A 22,176-nucleotide genomic window follows, 5' to 3' on the forward strand; every position below is an offset into this window, starting at 1 on the left:
AATTCTTCAATACGGTTCCCTTGCCTGTGCTACTCTCCCCTCTTTTTCTGTGCTGTGATGAGCTGGCAGTCAAAACAAGAGCATCTCCTCAACAGATGCTCTAGAGTTTCCCTCATATAAGTCTCTTGGTCAGCTTGCCTTAAGTTTCCTGAAGCAGCTGACTTTGAAAGGGAGCACAAAGCAAGCAGTAAGTTATTTCTCTGACATTTCAGAGGATTTCAGTTGTCCTACCCTTTGGAAAGTGACCTCTGTTGACCAATATCACAGGAAACAAACTTCCAAACTTTTGTTTGTAAATGGAGACCTGCATGAGCAAGACAAATTTAGGGCTGAACTGAGCCTGAGAGCCCTTTGTCAATAGTTGTAATGCTTAGCAAGGAATTCACTTGACTAGTGAATGAACTCCAGTCATTACTGCTGGTATTAGTAAGCTTGGGTTATCTTTTTGTAATTTATATATAGGTTTGCTCACAGACAAAAGCTCAGGAGAGACTGAGGTCTGGAGAGATCAAGTCCCTTTTCAATTTAGAGTCAGTACAAAGAGCGCACTAAGGTTCTGAACTACATTACTGACACACCTGCAGCTGCGATCTCTTAGTAGCACTGCTAGATGTGACAGCTCATCTGAGTCTGCTGAACCAGGAATGCCCCACGTGTGCTTATGTATTTAGGCTATGAAGAAGTTTGCCAAAGAGTACCAAATGAACTTTTTTCTTTTCTTTTTTTCTTTTTCTTTTCCCCCAAGAAAGAAATGACACAAGCCCACTCTGCCATTTACAAAACTCACCAGACAGACACTGACCTGGAGACACAGTTGGTGACCTACATGTGAAAGTATCTCTTTACCCTGCTGCAGATGCCCCATTGCTTCCCAGATCCCTCTCATCCCCCAAACTCTATGGAGCTGCCTTCAGCATAGAGGATCATGATGACTCACCAGTCTGTGTGTGCATCATCGATCACCAGAAGGATCTTGGGTTTCTGGGCCACAGGTGTGGGGCTGGTTGAGTGATCAATGAGTCCTGCAGCTGCTTGTGTGGTTTGCTTCATGGCACTAGAGATGGAGCTGAAGATGCTAGTGCCGGCAGTGGAAGAGTGCAAGGGCTGTGGTGGCTGTGGATGCTTTCTCTCCATAGCAGGAGAGACTGGGGAGCTGGTGGAGTTGTCAGGGCGCTGCAAGTCCATCATGTAGCCATTGGGCAAATTGGCCACAAAACTACTGTCTGAGAGACGCCGCCGGAGGAAATTCATGGCTGTGGTTGTATGGAAAACTTCTGAGCAAGAGTAAGGCTAAACTACAGTATCAGCAGTCCCAGGGAGCGTTTCTATGTGAGCTTAGAGTACTTCCTTGCAGTCCAGGTAGGCAGGCTTTCCCCCTTGAAATCCTGCTGGAGAAATGTGCCTTAGTTCTTCAGCTGTATTTTCTTTCTATCCTGTGGGATGAGAATCAAAGACATATATGTGAGATACATGCTGTGAGTCCGAGAAAAGAAAAACCCTTTGGACCTTTTGAAGGCATATGTTAATCAACAGTGAGAGGTTAAAGGACTACTGGTTTCTAAGCAGCATGCTACACTGGTAGCACCAAAAAGATAGGGCAAAGCATGTTTCAAAAGCCTCATGATAGAACATTTTCCGGTCATGGCAGACCAGCTTGCACTGTCTGAGGGGCCACCAATTCTCTAACTGTTCACTGTGGGGAAAGAAATGTTATTCTGACTGCAAGTGCTAATTTTCAAAAGAAAGGCAGCTTATTTCTGGTATTTTCTGTGTTAAAAATAACACATAGAATGCTTGTCACAGAATAACCAACAAAAGATCCAACAGGGTAAACAGTTGCATCAGCTTTGGCAGGCTTGCAAGCAAGGCTCTGATTTTAAGGAACAATCAATCCTAAACTGAAAGTTTGTAGGAAATAAATAGTGGAACAGATACCATACACATCTTGATCAAGTTCAGTGGCAGCAGCAAATTGCTTGCCTCTTTTCCTGCTTTTCTTGGCACTCAAAATTAGGCTTGAAGCTAGGTGCATGCTGGTGGTTGCTCAACACAGGACACTACTGATTTTATGTGCTCACTTATAGGATTTTTGCCTTTACTTTTTAATTTCCCCCTCTCCTCTTTTTCTTTCCTTTCCTTTTCTTTTTTTTTGCTTTGAGAAGAAAGTGTCTTACTCTGCTCATCTTTTCCACTATGAAAATGAGCACCATGAAAGGCAATTATCTGGCTCTTCTCCCTTGATTACAGTATGATGGCTTTGTTTTACCCAGAACATTAAATTTTTCAGTAGTTAAATAATTTACTTTAAAAAAAAAGTTCACCTGTAGTCACAGCCCAGAAATGAGATTCCCACACTCATTTCCCAAGACCTTTCCCCTGCTGAGACAGCCTTTGAGTCTTGACCAGAGGCTGATTGGTGAGATTTAGGGGGGAAAAAAAATATAGAAACATATTGCTGGTAGAACATAAATGTTTTTTAGGACAGACATATCTGCAACACAAGTGAGAGTTATGCCATACATCAAGTGTGTTGAGTCACAGGAATCCCTGGTATCATCATTAAATCATGCCCCACACCCTTCAAAGTCTTTTTCAATGAGCTCCATACAAACACTTGCCTTCATCTGACCAGTTTGGCCTCCCTCATGGCTCACATCCTTGTCCCAGTACTTGATTGCCTCCTGATGGCAGGATACTGACTTTTCCCCTTGTTCCAAAAGAGCTTAGTTCTGTGAATCTCCCTCCTGGAACTGTGGCTGAAAGCTCATGGAACAACCAAACAGCTTTCTTAAAATAAGCTGCCATTTATTTTCACCTATAAGGATTTATGAAGCTTTGGAGACAGAAGATTCAAACCTGTCTATATCTATACCTCTCAGCAGCAAAGCCTTAGAAAGCATCAGATGAGCCTGCCTGGAGTAAATTAGCTACAAAGAGCTCCTTGGCACATGTGACCCAACTTGGCACATGTTCCTCCCCCAGATCTTGCCATCCATCACCACTCTGACCCCGTGGGGACTGGACCTGTCCGGAGCAGAACACTCTTCACTGAAGCTGCTGACATTGACTTATTAAAGCATTTTTTTCTTTTGATTCCTGAGCCCTAGCTGGCTCCTGCCTTTGCTGGAGCCTGGAGGTAGTCTTTTCCCAGGGAACAGCTCAGGAACTCTTAATGATTTCCTGCCACATTTACAGTCGATAACGTATCTTGAGGCATTGTGCTGACTTCCCGCCCGGTCCTGGCACGCCCGGTGACTGCACAACATCATGCACTGGTAAGCATCTTGGTAGCATCGACTGTTTATGCAGCAGTTGTTTCAAAAACCTGCTAACATGCTGGATCTGTGAATTATAAGCTGGATGAGGCTCTGGCCAGCCTGATCTAGCGTGGGGTGTCCCTGCCCATGGCAGGGGGCTTGGAACTAGATGATCCTTGTGGTCCCTTCCAACCCTGACTGATACTATGATAATTCACCCATAGTGCACTCAGCCTACTCATGTCCTACTGCAGTAACCATGAGTGCCAGCAGACAGCCATCCACTGTTACCTGTTTGGGGTGACCAGGGTGCAGAGCCTACAAAGACATAGGATTCATAGACTGCAGGCTGGGTAAAAATGTGTTGCACTGCCCTCTGCTCAGGAATCTGTGCTTTCTACCTTGCATAAAACAAATCAGAAAAATCTCCTTGCTTTAGTGACAGTCCACTCAAGAACAGGTCCAGTCCTGGTAAAGAGAAGCATCAATTTGTCTACTGTCAGAAGGGTTCCAACTGACTAACCTATTAGTGTGTATAGCAATCAGCATGCTCTCTTGGAAGACCTTGGCATTAACTGGTATCCTTGTACACTTTGCACAGCACTGCAGAGAGCTGCTGGTTCCTGCTGTGGCAGCAGTCAGCCACGGGAGGGAACCTGGCCCCAGCTGTGCAGGCTGGACACAGCTCTTCACAATCTTTGGAACAGGATCTACCAGGACTTGCATGCTCTTGAAAGCGTTTCTCCTCCACCACCAGGTGCTTGCATGGCTGCTTCCTTCTCTGTGAGCTTTTCACTCCTCAAAAGAACATGAGCTACTTGCAAAGCATCAGCCACTAAAGCAGTGGGCAAATGTCTGGTCTGCCCTGCACTGTGGAAAAAAGGCATGGATGGCCCACAGCTGGGAAGGAGCAGAGTATCCCATGATGCACCTGGAAAGCATGAGGTTTCCTTTGCAGCAGGACTTTCCGAGCTGTGTCCTTCAAGGTACTGTTTACAGCCAACCATTTATCATACTTATTGCAAGGCCATATCCACTTGCCTCCTGGACACGTTTAGAAAGCAGTATTTACAGGCATCCATCATTTTTTCCACCAGGGGTCTGGTAGTGGAATATATTGCCCGGAGGACACTGGGAGCTGGCAAAACTCTCTTGTTAAGGGAGTTTGGGATGCAGCACTAAAGCTGGCCTTTCCCTCTGCCGGCTGGCACAGCCTCTGTGTGTTGCAAAGGCTGGGCTGTGTGCCGTTGGCTCAGGAAGGAAGGAGAGAAAACCTAAGCAACTGATGTCACGAGGAAATCTCCCTCCAGCAAAGCATGTGGAGGCTAAATTCAAAGAGGATGACACAGCTGCAGCAAAGAGTAATGCCTGGCTCTGCTCTGAGAGGGAAAGAAGCAAACCTACCATGAACTTTGATGCTGGGTCTTTCAAAGTGATAGTGTAGGCTGTCCTTTCATTAGTTACAGCTAAAATAGACTTTCTCTCTCTTTTGTTTTTTTTTTGGTCAAAAAGGAAGTTATTGGTTGCTTTGCCATTAGTGCCACCACAGAGATCTTCTCTGCTATGACAGCAATGTAAAGTGCCAGCAGATTCTGTTGTTTACTGGAAAACCTCATGGCCTACTTCTGCATCATACACACATGCAGTTATTTAAGTTTCAGCAGTAGATGTTTTCATACAGGCACAGGCTGAGTAGGTTAGGAGCTCACTTTCCTACTGCTCAAAACTCCCCATGGACATCCTTGGGGCTCAACAGGTCAGGCCAAATACAGTTCTGTGCAGCTCTCACAGCATGCAGCGAGACATTCACCCAATGTATGTACAGATCCTACCCTAGCAGAGAAGCAGGACTGTAACTTCAACAAAGGCAGGAGCCAACACCTCTTTCAGAATCAAGACAAACCTGCTAAGTGATATTTCATCACTTTAGAGCTACAGGTAGGAGAGCTGCTAGCTCTATGCTATGAAGTTGCACCTTACCTCTGTGCACACCAGTGTCTTTCTATGGCTCACAGAGACAAGTCACTTACTTAATGCTGTGCCAGGCACAAATCTGTCTGTAACTAGACTTGTACCACCCTTCACAGCTGAAATACAGCCCACAGGCTGCTTCCAGGTGAGGCAGAAGCTCCAGCTGTGTTCCTCAAGCTGCAATACAGCAGCTGCAGCACCACCACACAGGGGTAATCTGCCAGTGTGTGAAACAGCTGCTCCTGAAAGCTATCTGGGAAAACACACAGTGACCATCTGGGCTGTAGAGCTGGGCTGTATTTCAGGATGGGGAAATAATAAACAAGGCACAGCGTAATGAGTCCAGAAGAAAGAGAGCAGCCGGCAAGGAGAGAAGGCAGAAGAGGAATGTGAGAGGGTATCAGGAATTGGTTTAACCAATGAACAGTGCTGGGACAGGCGGAATCCCAGCAATAAGAGCACAGGCAGGGAATCAAAAGGAAACAATGTGAGCAGCTAAATGAAGCAAGCACAAGGTCAATGAGAACCGACCTTGAAAACAACAGCAAAGAGTCTGGCACTCTCAGCCCCACACTAACGTGCAGTTAAACTTCCTGGCTGATATTTCTGGAAGGTCAAGGGAGGGTAAGCAATCTGCTCCCTCAGCACGTTGACAGCAGCCAGGCACCTACCTGGGTTTTCTCAAGGATATAATCTGCAGAGATGCAAACTGTCTCAGAAAATCTGTTGATGTGTTAGAAAACAAGACCAAAACATTCACTTAAACTGCTTGATGGATTACTTTCTAACATGAGGTAGCATTCAGAGCAGCCCAAACTAAGTTTCTGATATGTGATAAACAGTGCTTAGATTTCCACTTAGCTTGCTATCTGTGCCATCAGGTAATGAACTGACACTACAATGCCAGGCTGCATTCCTGCTCCTGACAGCCCTGACGGAGCAAGGCTGAAGCTGGCAAGTTGGAAAGTCAACTGGAGCGGCAATAGTAGGTATTATCCTCCCACCTTGCCATAAGAGAGTTGACCACTTCCTTCTGCCCTGTGATGGAGGGAAATACGAGGGGATGCTCCTCACCTAGTGCCCCCTCATATTAATTTTGTAGATACCATTAGCATACATTAGCATTTTACGATATTCCTGTGCTTCTCTTTCTGCCTTTAGGCATAGAATCATAGAATCAATAAGGTTGGAAAAGACCTCAAAAGATCATCAAGTCCAACCTGTCACCCAAGACCTCATGATGACCATGGCACCAGGTGCCACATCCAATCCCCTCTTGAACACCTCCAGGGACAGTGACTCCACCACCTCCCTGGGCAGCACATTCCAATGGCTAACGACTCTCTCTGTGAAGAACTTTCTCCTCACCTTGAGCCTAAACTTCCTCTGGTGCAGTTTGAGACTGTGTCCTCTTTTGGCGCTGATTGCTCGGGAGAAGAGACTAACCCCCAGCTGGCTACAACCTCCCTTCAGGTAGCTGTAGACAGGAATAAGGTCTCCTCTGAGCCTCCTCTTCTCCAGGCTAAACAATCCCAGCTCCCTTAGCCTCATACTGACATACTGTGGGAGCTGATTTTTTTAGAGGGACAGCTATGTTAGGAAGCTCCAAATCCAGCTAGATGGCTTTCTACATGTAATTAAAAAAAAAAATGAGGAAAGCAAGAGATTTTTTTAATTAGTGCCAAGATTTCAGCATTTCACCCTGAATGGCTTAAAAAAAAAATTCACAAGTTTGGCATAGGATAAGAATTGAAAGCAGAACAAAACAGTTGGTTCTGAAATTAATTAGAACTTGTGCTGGGTTTTTAATCTCACCACACTTTTAGATTCAAGAGGCTTACATGTTCAAACATCTCAAGTACTGTGTCCAGTTCTGGGCCCCTCAGTTTAGGAAGGATGTTGACTTGCTGGAATGAGTCCAGAGAAGGGCAACAAAGTTGGTGAGGGGCTTGGAACACAAACCCTATGAGGAGAGGTTGAGGGAGCTGGGGTTGCTCAGCCTGGAGAAGAGGAGGCTCAGGAGAGACCTTATTGCCCTCTACAACTACCTGAAGGGAGGTTGTAGACAGGCAGAGGTTGGTCTCTTCTCCCAGGCAGCCAGTACCAGAACAAGAGGACACAGTCTCAGGCTGCGCCAGGGGAGGTTTAGGCTGGATGTTAGGAAGAAGTTCTATACAGAGAGAGTGATTGCCCATTGGAATGGGCTGCCAGGGGAGATGGTGGAGTCACCATCATTGGAGGTGTTCAGGAGGAGACTTGATAGGGTGCTTAGTGCCATGGTTTAGTTGTTTAGGTGGGTTGGATTGGTTGATGGGTTGGACACGATGATCTTGAAGGTCTCTTCCAACCTATTCTATTCTATTCTATTCTATTCTATTCTATTCTATTCTATTCTATTCTATTCTATTCTATTCTCAGTATTTTTCAGTGCAAGCTGACATTACATAAACCAGGAATTAAAAGGGCAGGGGTGAATAAACAAACAAACAAACAAATAAATAAAAGGCTACCTCAGACCCCCAGATATTTTTTTGTACATGAAGCTAATTCAAAAACTGTAATGGTTGGAAAAACTGAATAGCAGTGGAAAGCAGAGGGTTTCCATGCTGGTGTTCCCTTTGCAGAGAGCTTTTCCAAGCATCAGCAATGCAATACAGCTGTATTGTTGACACGGGTGGAAATTTCCCAAAGCACGTGAAACTACAGCACAAATTCCACCTAAACTCAGAGTGGTTCGTGTATGTCGGTGCCAGAAACACTGCTGGAAATTGTGTTTCTGCTATGACTGACACTGGCAGACCCATGCTGTTTCTTTGAGGTGGTTGCAAGAAGTCAGGATTCTGAAGCTGGATGATGGGGTGGCAGGGCAGGGGTGCAGAGACATCATGCCATTAAGACAATAATGCTACCCAGAGTCTGAGCTCCCTGTTACAGACGGCTGCTTGCCAGAATTTCACTCGCTTCCTAAATTTTTTATTACCTTTCACAGCAGCAGATACTTCCTTTGGAAATGTGCCCTTCAAGGATTTTTGCAAGTCAGTGTCTTGTGCATCCAATATCTCTGTTTAGAGAGATTATCGGATGTGCCAGGAGGTCTCTTTGACAGAAACAAATCATCTTACAATGTTCCACGTGCTTCACTGATACATACAAAGGGGCACAATTCTCTTGTCTCATTGCTGCATTCTTGTAGACCTTAAAAAGTCCTCTCTAATTTCTTGGGTGGCTGTTTAACTGAAGGGTCTAGGCTTCTCAGATATTATTACTATTATTTTTATTCATTTTGCAAAGCTGTCAGTATTTTCTGTATAGCAGTTTCACCACAGGAGGTTTGCCTTATCTGGTCCTGAAGATAATGGGTTTGCACATACCAAACTGAGTGCAAATAGTACAATTTCTCAAGAGCTACACCCAGCATAGAAAATAAGTCAGTCTGTTTCCTCTTGCCTATTACTTCACAATGGCAGGCAAGGGAAAGAAGAAGTGGGATAAACAAAAGAGTCTGAAATGACAAAACATTATTGTAAGATCATCAGGCTTTCAAGTGGATTGCAAAGGAAGATGACTAAAGCTGTGAACAATAATGATTTTTTTTTAACTGAAAAATAAATCTATTATGCTAATACTGTATGGCTTTAATACCCCCAGGAACCAATTATGATGTGCTACTTCTTGGAAACAATACATTATCTCCTCATTTTATTCTCACTGTGGAAATCTTGTTGGCATCTAATGGCCACAGGGTTGGCCCACTGGTAAAATCCCCTTGTCAATGAGTTTAGGGATGCCTTTCGTGGCTCATCCCTGTTCTGTATCAATGCTGGCTTATCAGCAAAGCCAGGCCCAGCTCAACTAGAGCAGACAGTATGGGGCAAAAAGAAATAATCCTGCACTAATCCTTGACTATTGTAGAGCCATCTTCATCTGAAAATCAGTTGAGTTAGCACACTGTCTGAGTTTCTTATTTCCCTAGAGTGGTGTGGTCACCCCACCCTGAGCAACAGCGACACTAATGTTTCCATTAATGCTAATACATGCCAAAGTGGCTCCTCATGATTATACTCAAGAAAAGCAGGAGACAGCAGTACAAGCTGTAGAATTTGTAGAGAGAAACGCTCTGCATATTACAGAGATGAAATTTCAAGAAGGGCTCTCAAGCCCCCGTCCTCCTCCTTCCTGCTCTTGGATCTGATGCAGTTTGTGTTGTGTATTTGTGAGACATGCTCTATGTTTCTTTCAGGAACTGTACAAGTCCTGATTTCATGGTGATAAGAATGAAAGCGGCCCCAGACATGCCATTAATAGATCAGGGATTTCCTTCAGCTGAGAGATGCATTGCTTTGAAGAGTGCTGATCTGAATAAAATCAAGAAGCTGGATGTATTTAATATGTAGGGCCTGCCAATATGCATTAGAGCTCATCCAGATAAAAGATGCCTAAGGGACTGACAACTCACAGGTTCTCAGTGGAAGCTGCAGCAGCCTGCCCAGTGCTAATGGGGCTTCTTTCTTGATTATGATCACTTACTCTTCCTCACCCCTATGCCATTTTCTTTCTACTGTAGTTCAATTCTGCCACAGTAGAGTGGTCATTCAAAATGCAGGTAAACAGAATACTTTGTTACTACAGAGTTAACTAGATATGTTGGGGTACAGGTCATGAAAGGGAAGAAACAATTCAGTAAGAGGCCATAATATACACCCAAATAATTATGAATGAACTGATGACTATAAGAAAGATTTTCTGCTTGGAGCACAAATTGTGTTACTTTCATACATTCATAGAACAAAAAATGGATGGCATATTTCCAAGTAGTGGATCTTCAAACACAACTCTTGCACCAACTCTTCTCATTCTAACTTTCCCAAATTTTCTGTGCTAGCCAGAGCTGATAAGTTTTACTTCAAATATCTGGAGCATCTGTAGTGCTACTATATTCCATCTAAGTTTTGCTGCTGCCTGCAGCCACTCTTTCTCCCCCCCTGCATCATTCCAGGCACCACCATATTGCAGTTTCCCTGATTTTTCCCTTAGGGTGAGGAACCCCTTATAACATTTGAGGTTTACTTAACCTGATGGTGTGAACTACAGACATCTGGAAGAATAAAGCCTGTAATTTGCTTTCTAACCATACACACTCATCTCATGTAGCTGCTCTTGGTACAAAGAGAATAAGTAAGATGGGAATTTGAGCAATGTCACTGATTTATTTTGAAGATGGAAGAGAAAGACAATGTTGCACTGCACTCTGGGGGAGATTTCTGACACAACTGTAAAATAGCTTGATTCTTCCACATGATGCAGAAGTGGTAGGAAATTGACTAGCCAGACTATACCCTGCAAAACAGGCAGAGAAAATGAGGATGGGTAGATTTCCATCTGGAGCCTTGCAGGGGTTTCAGCTGGCTGTGTGTGTCCCAGGGTCTGTTATGACCAGCCTAAACTGGGCTGAGCACTTCTAGGATGTTTTTCTTCACTTTTTCTTTTTTTGCATGATTACTGTTGGACACATGGGGACACCAGAAGAGCTGTGAGAGTTTGTGTAATATATCCCTTTGGAGTGTAGCATATACCCACATACTTCTCACCCCAGCAAGGGCAATAATCCTTTCTCTCAGAGTGGGACTAAGAACCCCAGCTCAGAGCCTGAGCCCCCAGGTGCCTAAAGGCCAGTAGGTATAAAGGCTTGTGTGTTGAAACTGGCCACCTCATAACAACTGCTTGGCTTTATCATCCTCATGATGTCACAGAACCGGTTCTAAAAACACAACCAACCAACCAACCAAATCTTGGATACAACTTCTTAGCTTCAAGATTTCAGAGGCTGACATGCAGGGCACAGTGTTAACTAGGGCAGACTGAGGAAGCATGTTTAGTCCCTGCAACTTTGCACAAGGCTGCATGCTCATAGAGCCTGGTGTCCCACTGTTAAGGCAACCAGACAAATTCTGCTTGTGCCTGCACTTGGATATTCAGTGTTTTCCACAGGCTTGAGCTAAAGTGCAGAGCTGATCTTCCTGCATGTTGCAGAGTGGCAGTCAGTGCATGGAAAACCAGAAAATATTATTCTCTGTTTCAAGACTGCAAAAGGTAACCAGTCTTACCAATCTTACCAATCTTTTTCTTATGGTCTTTTTACTTTGATCAAGTCCCTTAATTGCTTTGTGCCTTAGTGTGCTTGATGGTATAATGGCATTTCTGTTAAAAAAAAAGAGTATGTAAAGGCTAAATTGGGTCAAGTTTGAGATAGACTGAGAGTGATATAAATACAGACTGCAGAGGTGTTCTGTAAGATACAAAATATGGTAGTGGTTTCAAATGAAATCTACCTGAATACTCTATTACTTTTTAACATGGAAGAATATACAGAGTTCTCAGCTCAAAAGAGAATTGCTAAGGTCATCAGAGTCCAGTTCAGGGCAGATCACTGCAAAAAATTGTTGTGGATACCCAGAAGATGTAACTATGTAAGAAAGGAGTGCATTGGTGATCTTTTATAAATAAGCCAGGACAAGCAAAAGGATCTCTGTCCCCTGTCCTATCTACTCCAATGCAACCATGTATCCAAACATGACTCAGCCAGTGGTGGAGCTATGAAAATCTATTATCATCACTCAACTCCACCAAAGTAGTGGATCACCTTCACATGTTGGTGGTGAACCCTGCACATCCACATGCATTTTCCTAAGAGCTGCAGGAAGAACCCTCTTTAAATCACTTCACATGGAATTCCACATGTAAAGCCAGGGAAAGAGAAGATCATATTGTGAGCACTAATGATCATGTACACTGCATGATAACAAATAGATAGAAGTCCTTCACTATTATCAACTTAATCACTTGCTGTCTTCTTGCTTCATTTCCCCATCGTAAGTATCTCATTCCTGAAAGAGGATAACTGCTTCGGATCTCTTCAATTACTACTAAAGCACTGCAAAGTGCTTATGGAAAAAAAAAAAATCAACTAGATTTGAAGACTAGGATCATTGAGCTTAGCCTCCCACATAGTGAAGCTTGGGGAATTTCTCCCAGCAGCTCCTGCTATGAGTTTATAATTTCCGATTGGGGGAAAAAAAATAATCCAAGGCTAGTTTTTAAATATGGATTGGTGTGGTCCAAACCAGCCCTGCATCTGACCAGCAACAGGAAAGTGGCAGCTCCCCTGAGAGTCAGACTGGTGAAAACAGTGTTTAGTGCAGCTGTGATGATCCCTTAACTTCATCAAAAACTGCATGACCATATGATACCCCAATGCAAAGACACAGATGTTCACAATGTAAAGCAACAGCTGTCTCCTGGGCAGCTAGATCATGAGCAGCAGCTCCTGACAGTGCAACTTCTGCAGGGATAGTCAGTGTCTGGCAGCAATTCCTACCTGAGCTGATTTGGATATCACAAGTTAATAGCTTGTTACTGTTATTATTTATTCCAGACAATGAAAGCTGGCCACAGAATTTTGCTGTCCAAAAGAAGAAATGCCACAGCCATGAAGATGCTCATATCTTACGTTTTCTTCTGACTGCTGCACTACTTTCACTGAAACATTGACCAGACTCCAATATTGTGTGCAAGTTAGCAGGACAGAACATACAAAGAAACCTCATGATGCTACTTAATTTCACTGGCAAGTTTCTCAGAAAGGGGAGTCTGTTCCTTCCTTTCCAGCTTAAGCAACATTATCATCAATTTCAATTGGATTCCCACTGAAAATAAGTTTGAGTTTTGGATCTGATCCCTCTCTCTTTCTGACTGCAGTGAAGAGCAGAAGATCTTGCATGACTGGCATGACTTTTGTCAGAAGTGCCAGCCAGCGGCTTCAGAAGATCTGCAACTGCCCTGGGTAACTACAGGCAGCATCCTGCTCTTTCTGTAGGTTACTCCTAGGGAGGGGACAATAGCTATGCAGTCTAACTGTGGGGCTCAGCAAAAGAGGTGGCACTTCAAGACAGAAGCATGACAGGTAAAGCCAGAGGACTGTGACTGAGTAGGAGACATCAAAGAATCTTCCTGGGAAAAGCCTTCCTGAACACTAATAGGGATTGTCAGCTCTAGCTCTAAACAGGCACCATCCTCTCTTATGCCTCTTGTTTCATAGGAGCTGGCACATTGAATGGTCTGAAGAAACTCTCACACATGAATCTGCCCCTGTGGGGAACAGCAGGGGAAGCCCTGACTGAAAGGCTCTGTTGAATTATTAAGGTTGCCCAGAGTAAACCAAGGTAACCTTCATGTTAATTCCTGTCAGCCTCTTTGAGTTGTATTATAAAAGAGCATCCCACACTCCTAATTCGCCTACTCCTCTCTCTCCTGTTAAAAGAAGCTTCACAAGGCTGCTGAAGCAGGAAAGCCTGCCCACAAGATTAACTAAATACACACAGGCCTATTTTAGATAGATGCATCAAGCTAAATGCAGCAGCCTTCAGCTGCTGGAGGGAGTGCAGCATTTCACTCAAACCCTCTTACCAAAGCACACGAATGCTTTAGCAACCAGAAGGGACCACCAGCACTGAGTTTTGTGTAGCAAACCTGAAAACTTTGGGGCTAAAAAAAAAAAAAGGCTAATTACTTCCTAACTTGTCACATTATTTGCTCAATCCTACTTCAGAGAACAGCTGGGTGCTGAGCATGTTTCCCTGCCCACATGTTGTGTCCACAGTCCCTGGCAGCTGCCAGCGATGGGCACAGTGTGTCAGAGATGCATGCAGTGACTCAGGGAGTGAAGCATCCAATCCATCACCTCTGGGACCATTTGATGAATTGATCATTCTTTATACTAAATGGGTTGGTTTTTTGTTTGTTTGTTTTGTTGGTTTGGGGTTTTTTTTTGGTCCACTGCACTACAGCAGTGGCTATAAACAACTGTGCTGTGAAATTGAAAGAGCAAACTCCTGATAGTCTCAATCTCTTTCTCCAAGGGGGATCTTTATTTTCTAGCATCTTCCCCTCGAGTTCATCACCTTGTTCTGCAAAGTCAAGTAAAAGTGTTTCTGCAGCCCAAAATCTTTGAGATATTCCTGGGCTGCAATCTACTATAGGGCTATTCAGCCTTACTCTAAGCCCAGCAAGTTACAGATTAAAGTGGAGGAGGAAGATGACAGCATAACAGATACATTAATTCTATTACACAAAAGAAGGCAACCACACAGGGTCAAGATACTCCTATATTAAAAATAATACATTTTATCTAAAAAAAGGAGTGTTACTATATTTTCAGGAGCAGATATTAAAGGTCTGAATCATCTTGGAGCTGAATGTTTTGCTGCTATCGGTTTTGCTTTCCTAATGGTCCTATCCAAATATGCTTGTGTTTGCTTATGAAGCTAATTTAGTGCTGGTGAAAGTCCTTCTAGATTAAAAATATTTTGCCTTAGTTGCATGAGAGGTATGGAATAAGCTTTTTTCCCCCTCTTTTTTAACACCATACTTAGAAGTCCTGCATCCCAGATGAGTGGGACTTTATTCACTTGGATTGGAAAGACGCATCAGTTAGCCTCTTATTCTTCTCCAAGTAATGTGAATGGTTAACTACCACTTCTACCAGCAAGTTAAAAAGAAAGAAACACAACTATTTCCTTCTGTGTTTGTGCCACTGCCAACTACATGTAAAATTAAATTATAAATTAATGCAGTGCTTGAGGTAACACACTTTTTACACTCAAGAATAGAACAGAATAGAAATAGAATAGACCAGACCAGGTTGGAAGAGACCTTTGAGATCATCATGTCCAACCCATTGTCCAACATCATCTAATCAACTAAACCACAGCACTAAGTGGCCCATCAAGTCTCTTCCTAAACACCTCCAGTTGACAGTGACTCCACCACCTTCCTGGGCAGCCCATTCCAATGGCAAATCACTCTTTCTGTGAAGAACTTCTTCCTAACATCCAGCCTAAACCTCCCCTGCTGCAGCTTGAGACTGTGTCCTGGTTGCCTGGGAGAAGAGACCAGCCCCTGCCTGTCTACAACCTCCCTTCAAGTAGCTGTAGACAGCAATAAGGTCTCCCCTGAGCCTCCTCTTCTCCAGGCTAAGCAACCCCAGCTCCCTCAGCCTCTCCTCATAGGGCTTGTGCTCCAAACCCCTCACCAGCTTTGTTATTTCACACCATGAAGATATGTCTGAAGACACTGGTTACCACCTTTTAAAAGGAGTTGGTATGTGTATGATTGTGCCTGTGTACAAGGAGAAACAAGGAAGCTAATGCTTCTCCAGGCTTTCTAGTTGAAGTCTACAAGAAAGAAGTGCTGGCTCTGGTTTGTGCTGAGAGCAGGAAAAAATTCAGCCAAACCCCACAATGTCTGGCAAAAATGACATTTCTTTCTTCCCCAAAAGGCATGCTTTGTTCCTATACCCCACTTCTAAAAGCTCTTCAACTGTCTCTTCAGTCCTTCCATTTTCCTCCCTTCAATATGAATTCTGACTTCTTTTTCCAACCCATAGAAAGATAATGCTGCTGATGTTTTCCGGGCTAGCATATTGTACAGCACTGCAGCTGTCTTGTTCACATCTGAGCATGGTAGCTCACAACAAAATGTAATATGCCTTTATAAAACACCTGCAGTTACTCTCTCAGAAGTGATTTGAAGGCAATACTCCCAGTTTCAGATAGCCTGGAAACAGAATCTTTCCTACTTCATCCAGCTGACTTTGTTTCTCCCCCAGAGACAGCTCACCACCAGCCATCCTGAGAAGCAGGTGATCATTTCCTCCCCTTTGTGCCACTATGGTGGCAATGCAGAATTCAGCAAGAGTGCTGTCACTGGGACAAAAGATTGTTTCCACCCCAAAGGCCACACTGCAGACTCTCTCTTATAGTTTTACAAGGCTATCTCATTATTCCTTCCCCTTATAGGCAGGGCCTAAATTAACAACACGTGCCCTGGGCCACCTTTTCTGTGGCCATTTCTGCTAATGACAGCAAAATCATACTGTACCCTTGCTTTAGTGTTTGATCTGCCCAGGCACAGCAGGATGATTTCTCATTAAATAGATAATAGATGAGTGTCTGGAACCTGACAGTCATTAATACAGACATCGTTAGTTCCGCATAATCACTTAATTATCCTCAATAACCATATTATATATATATATATATATTTATAAGACTACACTACTGAATTGGTAGCAGAACTGCTACGATCTCTGTTTGGCAGCATTCAAGAAAAATTCTTTGGCATTTTCTGTTCTCTGCCTGAGGTAGAAAAGTGAAGAAACAAGAAACCAGGAAAGATGGGAAGAAGTGAAAAATGATCCAGAATGGAGAGATAGCATGGCTTCCTCAGTGCTTAAGGAGAAAGGACACCGTTTGATCCACAAACAGCAGGCATATCTAAACACTAGAAAGCTTCTATTTGGTCTTACCAACTCTGTTTGACAACTTATGATCCAGAGCTTTTGTACACCTCTGGAGACTCGCCAGCCAAAAACACAGAGGCCTGAGGGGAGAAGAGAGACACTGGAGTGAGTGAGGGGGAGGGATATATGAGGCAGAACAGTGACATTGTTTGAAAGAAAATGCCCTGGGTGTTTTGTTTGACATTTCAAATTAGCAGTGTCACCTATCAATAGATTATCAGATCAAGTTGCTTCACCATTATCAACTATTAATTGTCTCCAGGCCAGGGCAGCAATTTATTATGCCCATTTGGGAATTCTGGGCTTGTTTGCTTAGCTATTAAAGCAGTGGGAAAAGGATTTCTAGCCTGAAATCTTCAAAAAAAAGACTAAATATCCTAGATTGTTTAGTGCAAAACTCAACATCTGGAGAATTTCCAGACTGACTAAAGAAAAAAAATGATCCTGCACCCCTACAAACTGAACAGCATCCTCTCAAGGGGATGTCCACAATACAATACACTGGTCACTGCACAATAAGAACTCTTCTCTTCTCTTCTCTTCTCTTCTCTTCTCTTCTCTTCTCTTCTCTTCTCTTCTCTTCTCTTCTCTTCTCTTCTCTTCTCTTCTCTTCTCTTCTCTTCTCTTCTCTTCTCTTCTCTTCTCTTCTCTTCTCTTCTCTTCTCTTCTCCTTGTTTTGTGGGGTTGTTGGTGGTGGTTGTGTTGTTGGTGGGTTGGAGTGGGAGGGGTTTTTTTGGTGTTGTTTGTTACTTTGGTTTTTTCCTTGCTGGAATGTGCTATGTAATTGACTCAAACAGAAGGAATTTTGGGAAGGTGGAATGAGATTTATAAGGTGGGAAAAGTGTGATTTAAATATTAAAACTGAAGCAACAATCCTTATTAGAGAGGAGCTGTCAAAGTTAAGGGCACTATGTTTCAGTGTTCTAGGGTAAAATCTGCCATACTACAAATCCCATAAGAGTACTCGCTCACACATCACACTTCCCCCAGATCCCAGGAAAATAAAATAAGGGGAAGAAGGGAGAGTCAGAGAAAACTGGCTGAAAAATGCTTGTGAGAAGCATGATGTGGAGGACACAGCAGCTAGTTTGTAGTAATTAGCGTTAACATCAATAATGAGCACAAGTTTTGCATCCCATCATGCCTCTCATTATTAGTGTACATAACCTCCTAACCTCCATCCAGGAAAATGATATCATTGTATGAATTAATCATCTGGGCAATTAATGACAAAAGTAACCTCAGGTTTCCAGCACAGTCTCTGGCACCAGTGAATTAGCAATGACGTAAGCTTCCCTGGGAATACGCTGGCGCTTTGCCCATTTCTGAGCCTCACTGCTGACTCTGGGGGCAGAAGCAAACAATGTAGTCACCCAACCAGAGATAAAGGCTGCAAGTGAAGGCCAGGCTATCACCACGGCAGCATCAGAGAGATGCTGCTTCTGCCAAATCTCCTGTGTGCCTCTCCAAAGGAAGATCTGTATCCTGAAACAGGTAACTGCTAATGGCTGCCTCTGATGCACAGAGAGATGGACTTTCCAGGTGCTCCAAGTATCTGCCCCCTTTTCAGTAAAGAGAGGCTTCTGCTCTGCCCCTGGAAGCTATGTAGCCTTTTGCAGTATATGAATAAGCAAGTTACTTAATTACTCTTCTGTTGCTGAGGCAGAGCTAAGGGGAGAGAAGGTTTGGTACTGAGGAGTTTATTTTCAGACTGCCAGGCTTGTTTTGCTTCATTTCTTAGCTCGCTCTGTTTCTGTGAGTGCTTTGAAAGTTGGAGTCAAACTCAGCTGTGACCATTTATTTTTATTTTTTTTTTAAACTCAAGAAGAACTGAGAAAGGTTTGAGAAATCAAGAGACAAACCCCCAATAGTTTAAGGTATATGCCCTGTCTTAGAGTTGTTTTTCAGCAAGCTATTCCAGGTCAGATGAGGAGAGCGTGGCTCTATCCTATGGGAAAGTTCCCTTTGGGTTTTCCAGCACCAAATACAAATAGTCTCTGTAAGGTGGGGCCTTCTTGTATCTCTGCCAAGTGTCTCTTCAGTCTGGCCTTAGATATGTGGACAAGCTATGAGACAAAGTGGGTCAGACAAAGCCCACTACCCCCAGCAGCACATCCCTGAGACTTGAGGAGAGCTCATGGGCAGAAGGACATGAGCATGGAGGTGTCTTCTCGTGGGACTATCATTCATCTTTGTATTTTCCCATCTTGAGGTCCCATGAGATAACAACAGAGAAGAAGGGAGTTTGGGTAGGAGAATGTTGGCCCCTGATGTAAGAAATTTAGTGTTAGTGAGGATGGAGAACTTATTTAGACAAACAGGTTTGGTTAATCCAAAGAAAAGCCATTTTGTTGCTTCTCCCTGAGGGGCTTTCTGCCTTGTTGCTCTTGTTAGAGGGAGCCTCTGGCTATTGCTTTCTGAGCAATGGGGAAAAGGATTCCACCCTCCACAGTCATCATAAGAGTTTCCAACTGAGATGAGATATCCACAGGTGGGCAACATCATTGTCTCAATACCAGTTTCCTCTGGATCCTGGCTTAAAAAGAATGAGGTGGTGAAAACATATGAGAAGCAGCTAATGCCTTAGGGCAAGCTGGGATCCTCACTCTGGTTAGTGATGAAGTTAAGGTTACCCAGCTCAGGACAGCCTTGTCTTAAAGGCTTGTGATGATGTAAACTGCAGAAATATGATCATCACTGCAAACAATGTTCCCTGTCTACATGGCTTAATGCCACTTGTCATGTTTGTAACTCAGCATCCCCCACCTGTCCTGCCTGTTTAGTAGTCACTTGTTATCAGAGCAAAGGCAGTGAAAGAAAAAGAAGGGCAGAAGTTAATTTGCTTGATGTGCTCCTGCTCTTACAGATAACGTTCATTTGTGGGCTTTAACCCAATCCTCAGAGATGCTCACCCTTTCTTCTCATCATCAAAAGGGAGATAGCAAATCTGTGGAAGCAGCTCGGTAGGTAATCATCCTAGCAGCAGGCAAACAGGACAGTTTGCTCATCAGTTCTTCTAAGCAGCCAGAAAACCTGTCCTGATCCCCCCATGCTTGCTTTCCAGGTGTAGCTAGATCAGCAGATAGGATTAATCCACTTTCCTACTCACTTGCACTCTCCATGTTAGAGAATCCGATTACACAGATTGCTTGCAATTTATCTCCACTTGGCATGACTAATTCTCCAGTCTGACCTCCTCTTTCCCATTTTCACATCTCACTGCAGACCCGACACGTACACTGATGCACACATGCTTACTCTTTTTTTTTTTGGTGTTGTTTGCAAACAGCTCTCTGAGAGCCTCAGCACTTCCATTTTCAATCGAATCAGACAGCATTACTGCTTTCTTCCACACTGCCCATGAGGTAATTTCTCCCTTTTGCCTCCTCTCATTAAATTTACAATGCCTCATAGACTGCTGCTCTAGCCACACAAAACCCAGGCGTCTCCATGCAGACATGCACAATGAACATGCAATGTTATAAACCTCTGCAGCGTACAGAAAGACAAAGGCACACGCTACATGTGCTGAGCAAGTGCCACCACACGCATTCCTGTTCCCTCCAAACCCTGCAGGAAAACATCGCCTGCAGAGTGCTTTCCTGTTAGCAAAAAAACCTCCTTGCAGCATAGGGTCAGCATACAATTCCAGCAAAACCTGCTTCCCGCTCATTCCCTTACCTCTCCCGAGTCTGCTAATCCAGGGGCCCTGGACCGATTTGCTTTCCCTCCTGCACACAAACTGCCAGTCCCTCCTGCTTCACATTCACAGCACACCAGCAGGATTCACCGTCATCCCATTCTGCCGGATCCTTATCGCCCTATTGGCCAAAGCCAGACAGTAAATTCAATTAGGCTCCTCCTTATAACTATATTATCACAGGAACAAGATGAATAATTTAGTAAAACAACAAGGGTGTGCAGGCTCTGGTGTCACAGACTTCACCCCCACTGGCACGCTTTTATCAAAGACAGGCGGGTAAAGGAACCAGAATCTGTCACTCTCCTAAAAACGAGACCTTAGATTACCCACTTATATTTCCCATTCCATCCCTTTTGCTCTCCTCCCACTAAAGCCATGGCATTCCCTTTTTTATTGTTGCACATCCATCCCAAGCCCCCAACACAGTATTTCACTACGTCAGTGGATGAAAAGATTCCTGTCCAGGCAAAGTGATGCTGCAGCACATCAAACACACTGCCTCCTTCCTGAACGCAAGTCAGGAGAAAAGAATAAAACAGTTCTGCAGAAGGGAGCGAGAAGACAAGCAGATCATAAGGAAATGGAAGAGTCTGCCTTATATCATGGTATCTTCTGTTCAGCAACTGCACTGTCATCCCACCAGTTCAAACTCTCAAAGGATGCAAGTACGTGGTTCCGGAAAGAGAAAGGCTCTGCCTGGGGACTGTGATTTCACATGCCTGCTGTGGGAGTTTGAATCCCCACATCAAAACAACACATCAAAGTGGCAGTTTTCTCCTAAACCGAATGACTAAGCTGTTCTGATCTGCTTTCTGCCTTTTTATAGTTTGGGGGGTTTTGTTGAATTTTTTTTTTTAATCTCCTGACCAGAAATTTGCAGTGGCAACTAACTACAGCCACCTCCACCGAGAAGTAGTTTCCTCAAAATGAACGCTGCTCTTTGTCCTCAGGTAATGCTTTGTTTAGAATAGAACAAAATAGAATTAACCAGGTTGGAAAAGACCTTTGAGATTATCCAGTCCAACCTATCACCCAACACCATCTAATCAACTAAACCATGGCACTAAGTACCCCATCCAGTCTCTTCCTAAACATTTGCAGTGATGGTGACTCCACCACCTCCAATTCCAATGGCCAATCACTCTTTCTGTGAAGAACTTCTTCCTAACATCCAGCTTAAACCTCCCCTGGTGCAGCTTGAGACTGTGTCCTCTTGTTCTGTCACAGGTTGCCTGGGAGAAGAGACCAACCCCCAGCTGGCTACAACCTCCTTTCAGGCAGTTGGAGACAGCAATAAGGTCTCCCCTGAGCCTCCTCTTCTCCAGGCTAAGCAATTACAGAGCACTGCAGCTTCCCTTAATAGGGTTGCCAGTATCCAAGTCAAGCCTCAGACTACCTCCTTGGCTTGAAGAGTTTTTTTGTTATAGGACTAGTGCTGGAAGTGGAGGAGCTGAGTGGGACAAACCCTCCCATCCCCAGATCAGGCTCAGCAGCCAGCAGGGCTTTTAGTGATCATTCACAGCAATACTGAAAGCTATTGTTAATCCAAATTCACATGCACAGTATTTACCAACAGCCACATCATTCCACCGTAACCAAAAAGTAAACAGGCAGGATGAAGAAGCCATTCTTCTCTTAGAGAGCTTGTGTGTCTTTGAGTCCAAGAAAACCCTCTGCACTCTGCTTCCCCTGTGCCAATATTTACTCAGCAGAGTCTATATACCTACTATCATAAGTGAGGTTCAAATTTGCACTGGAGCCCAAACTCCTTCGAGCAACTCCTACACCAGCTCTCAGTTTGGCTCATCTCCCAGGATTGGCTGGCTGGGTAGCCCTTAGACCTGCCTCTAGAGGCAGTAAGGACCAGAGGTTGAAGCCAAGACCAAGCC

The 22,176-nt window shown here is 44.0% G+C and overlaps 1 protein-coding gene across 5 annotated transcripts in view; it reads right to left on the bottom strand.

Annotated features, from left to right (window-relative positions):
- The window catches only part of SYN3 (synapsin III), a 261,375-nt gene that overhangs the window by 180,667 nt on the left and 58,532 nt on the right, over positions 1–22,176 (bottom strand). Inside the window, exons 1-3 of one of the 5 annotated variants that reach the window (XM_068142329.1) lie at positions 20,266–20,360; positions 16,591–16,664; positions 938–1,433 (exon numbers count right to left, since the gene is read on the bottom strand). In XM_068142329.1, coding sequence (XP_067998430.1) covers positions 938–1,251 — 314 coding nt within the window. In that variant the 5' untranslated portion in view covers positions 1,252–1,433; positions 16,591–16,664; positions 20,266–20,360. Of the gene's footprint in view, positions 1–937; positions 1,434–16,590; positions 16,665–20,265; positions 20,362–22,176 lie in introns of those variants that run through there. The other 4 variants (XM_068142333.1, XM_068142330.1, XM_068142331.1 and 1 more) reach the window with 4 other exon arrangements.

The sequence above is a fragment of the Melanerpes formicivorus genome, unplaced genomic scaffold (assembly GCF_026170545.1).
Source record: "Melanerpes formicivorus ecotype bairdi unplaced genomic scaffold, bMelFor1.0.p_v2 SCAF_8, whole genome shotgun sequence".
NCBI classification, from domain to species: Eukaryota; Metazoa; Chordata; class Aves; order Piciformes; family Picidae; genus Melanerpes; species Melanerpes formicivorus.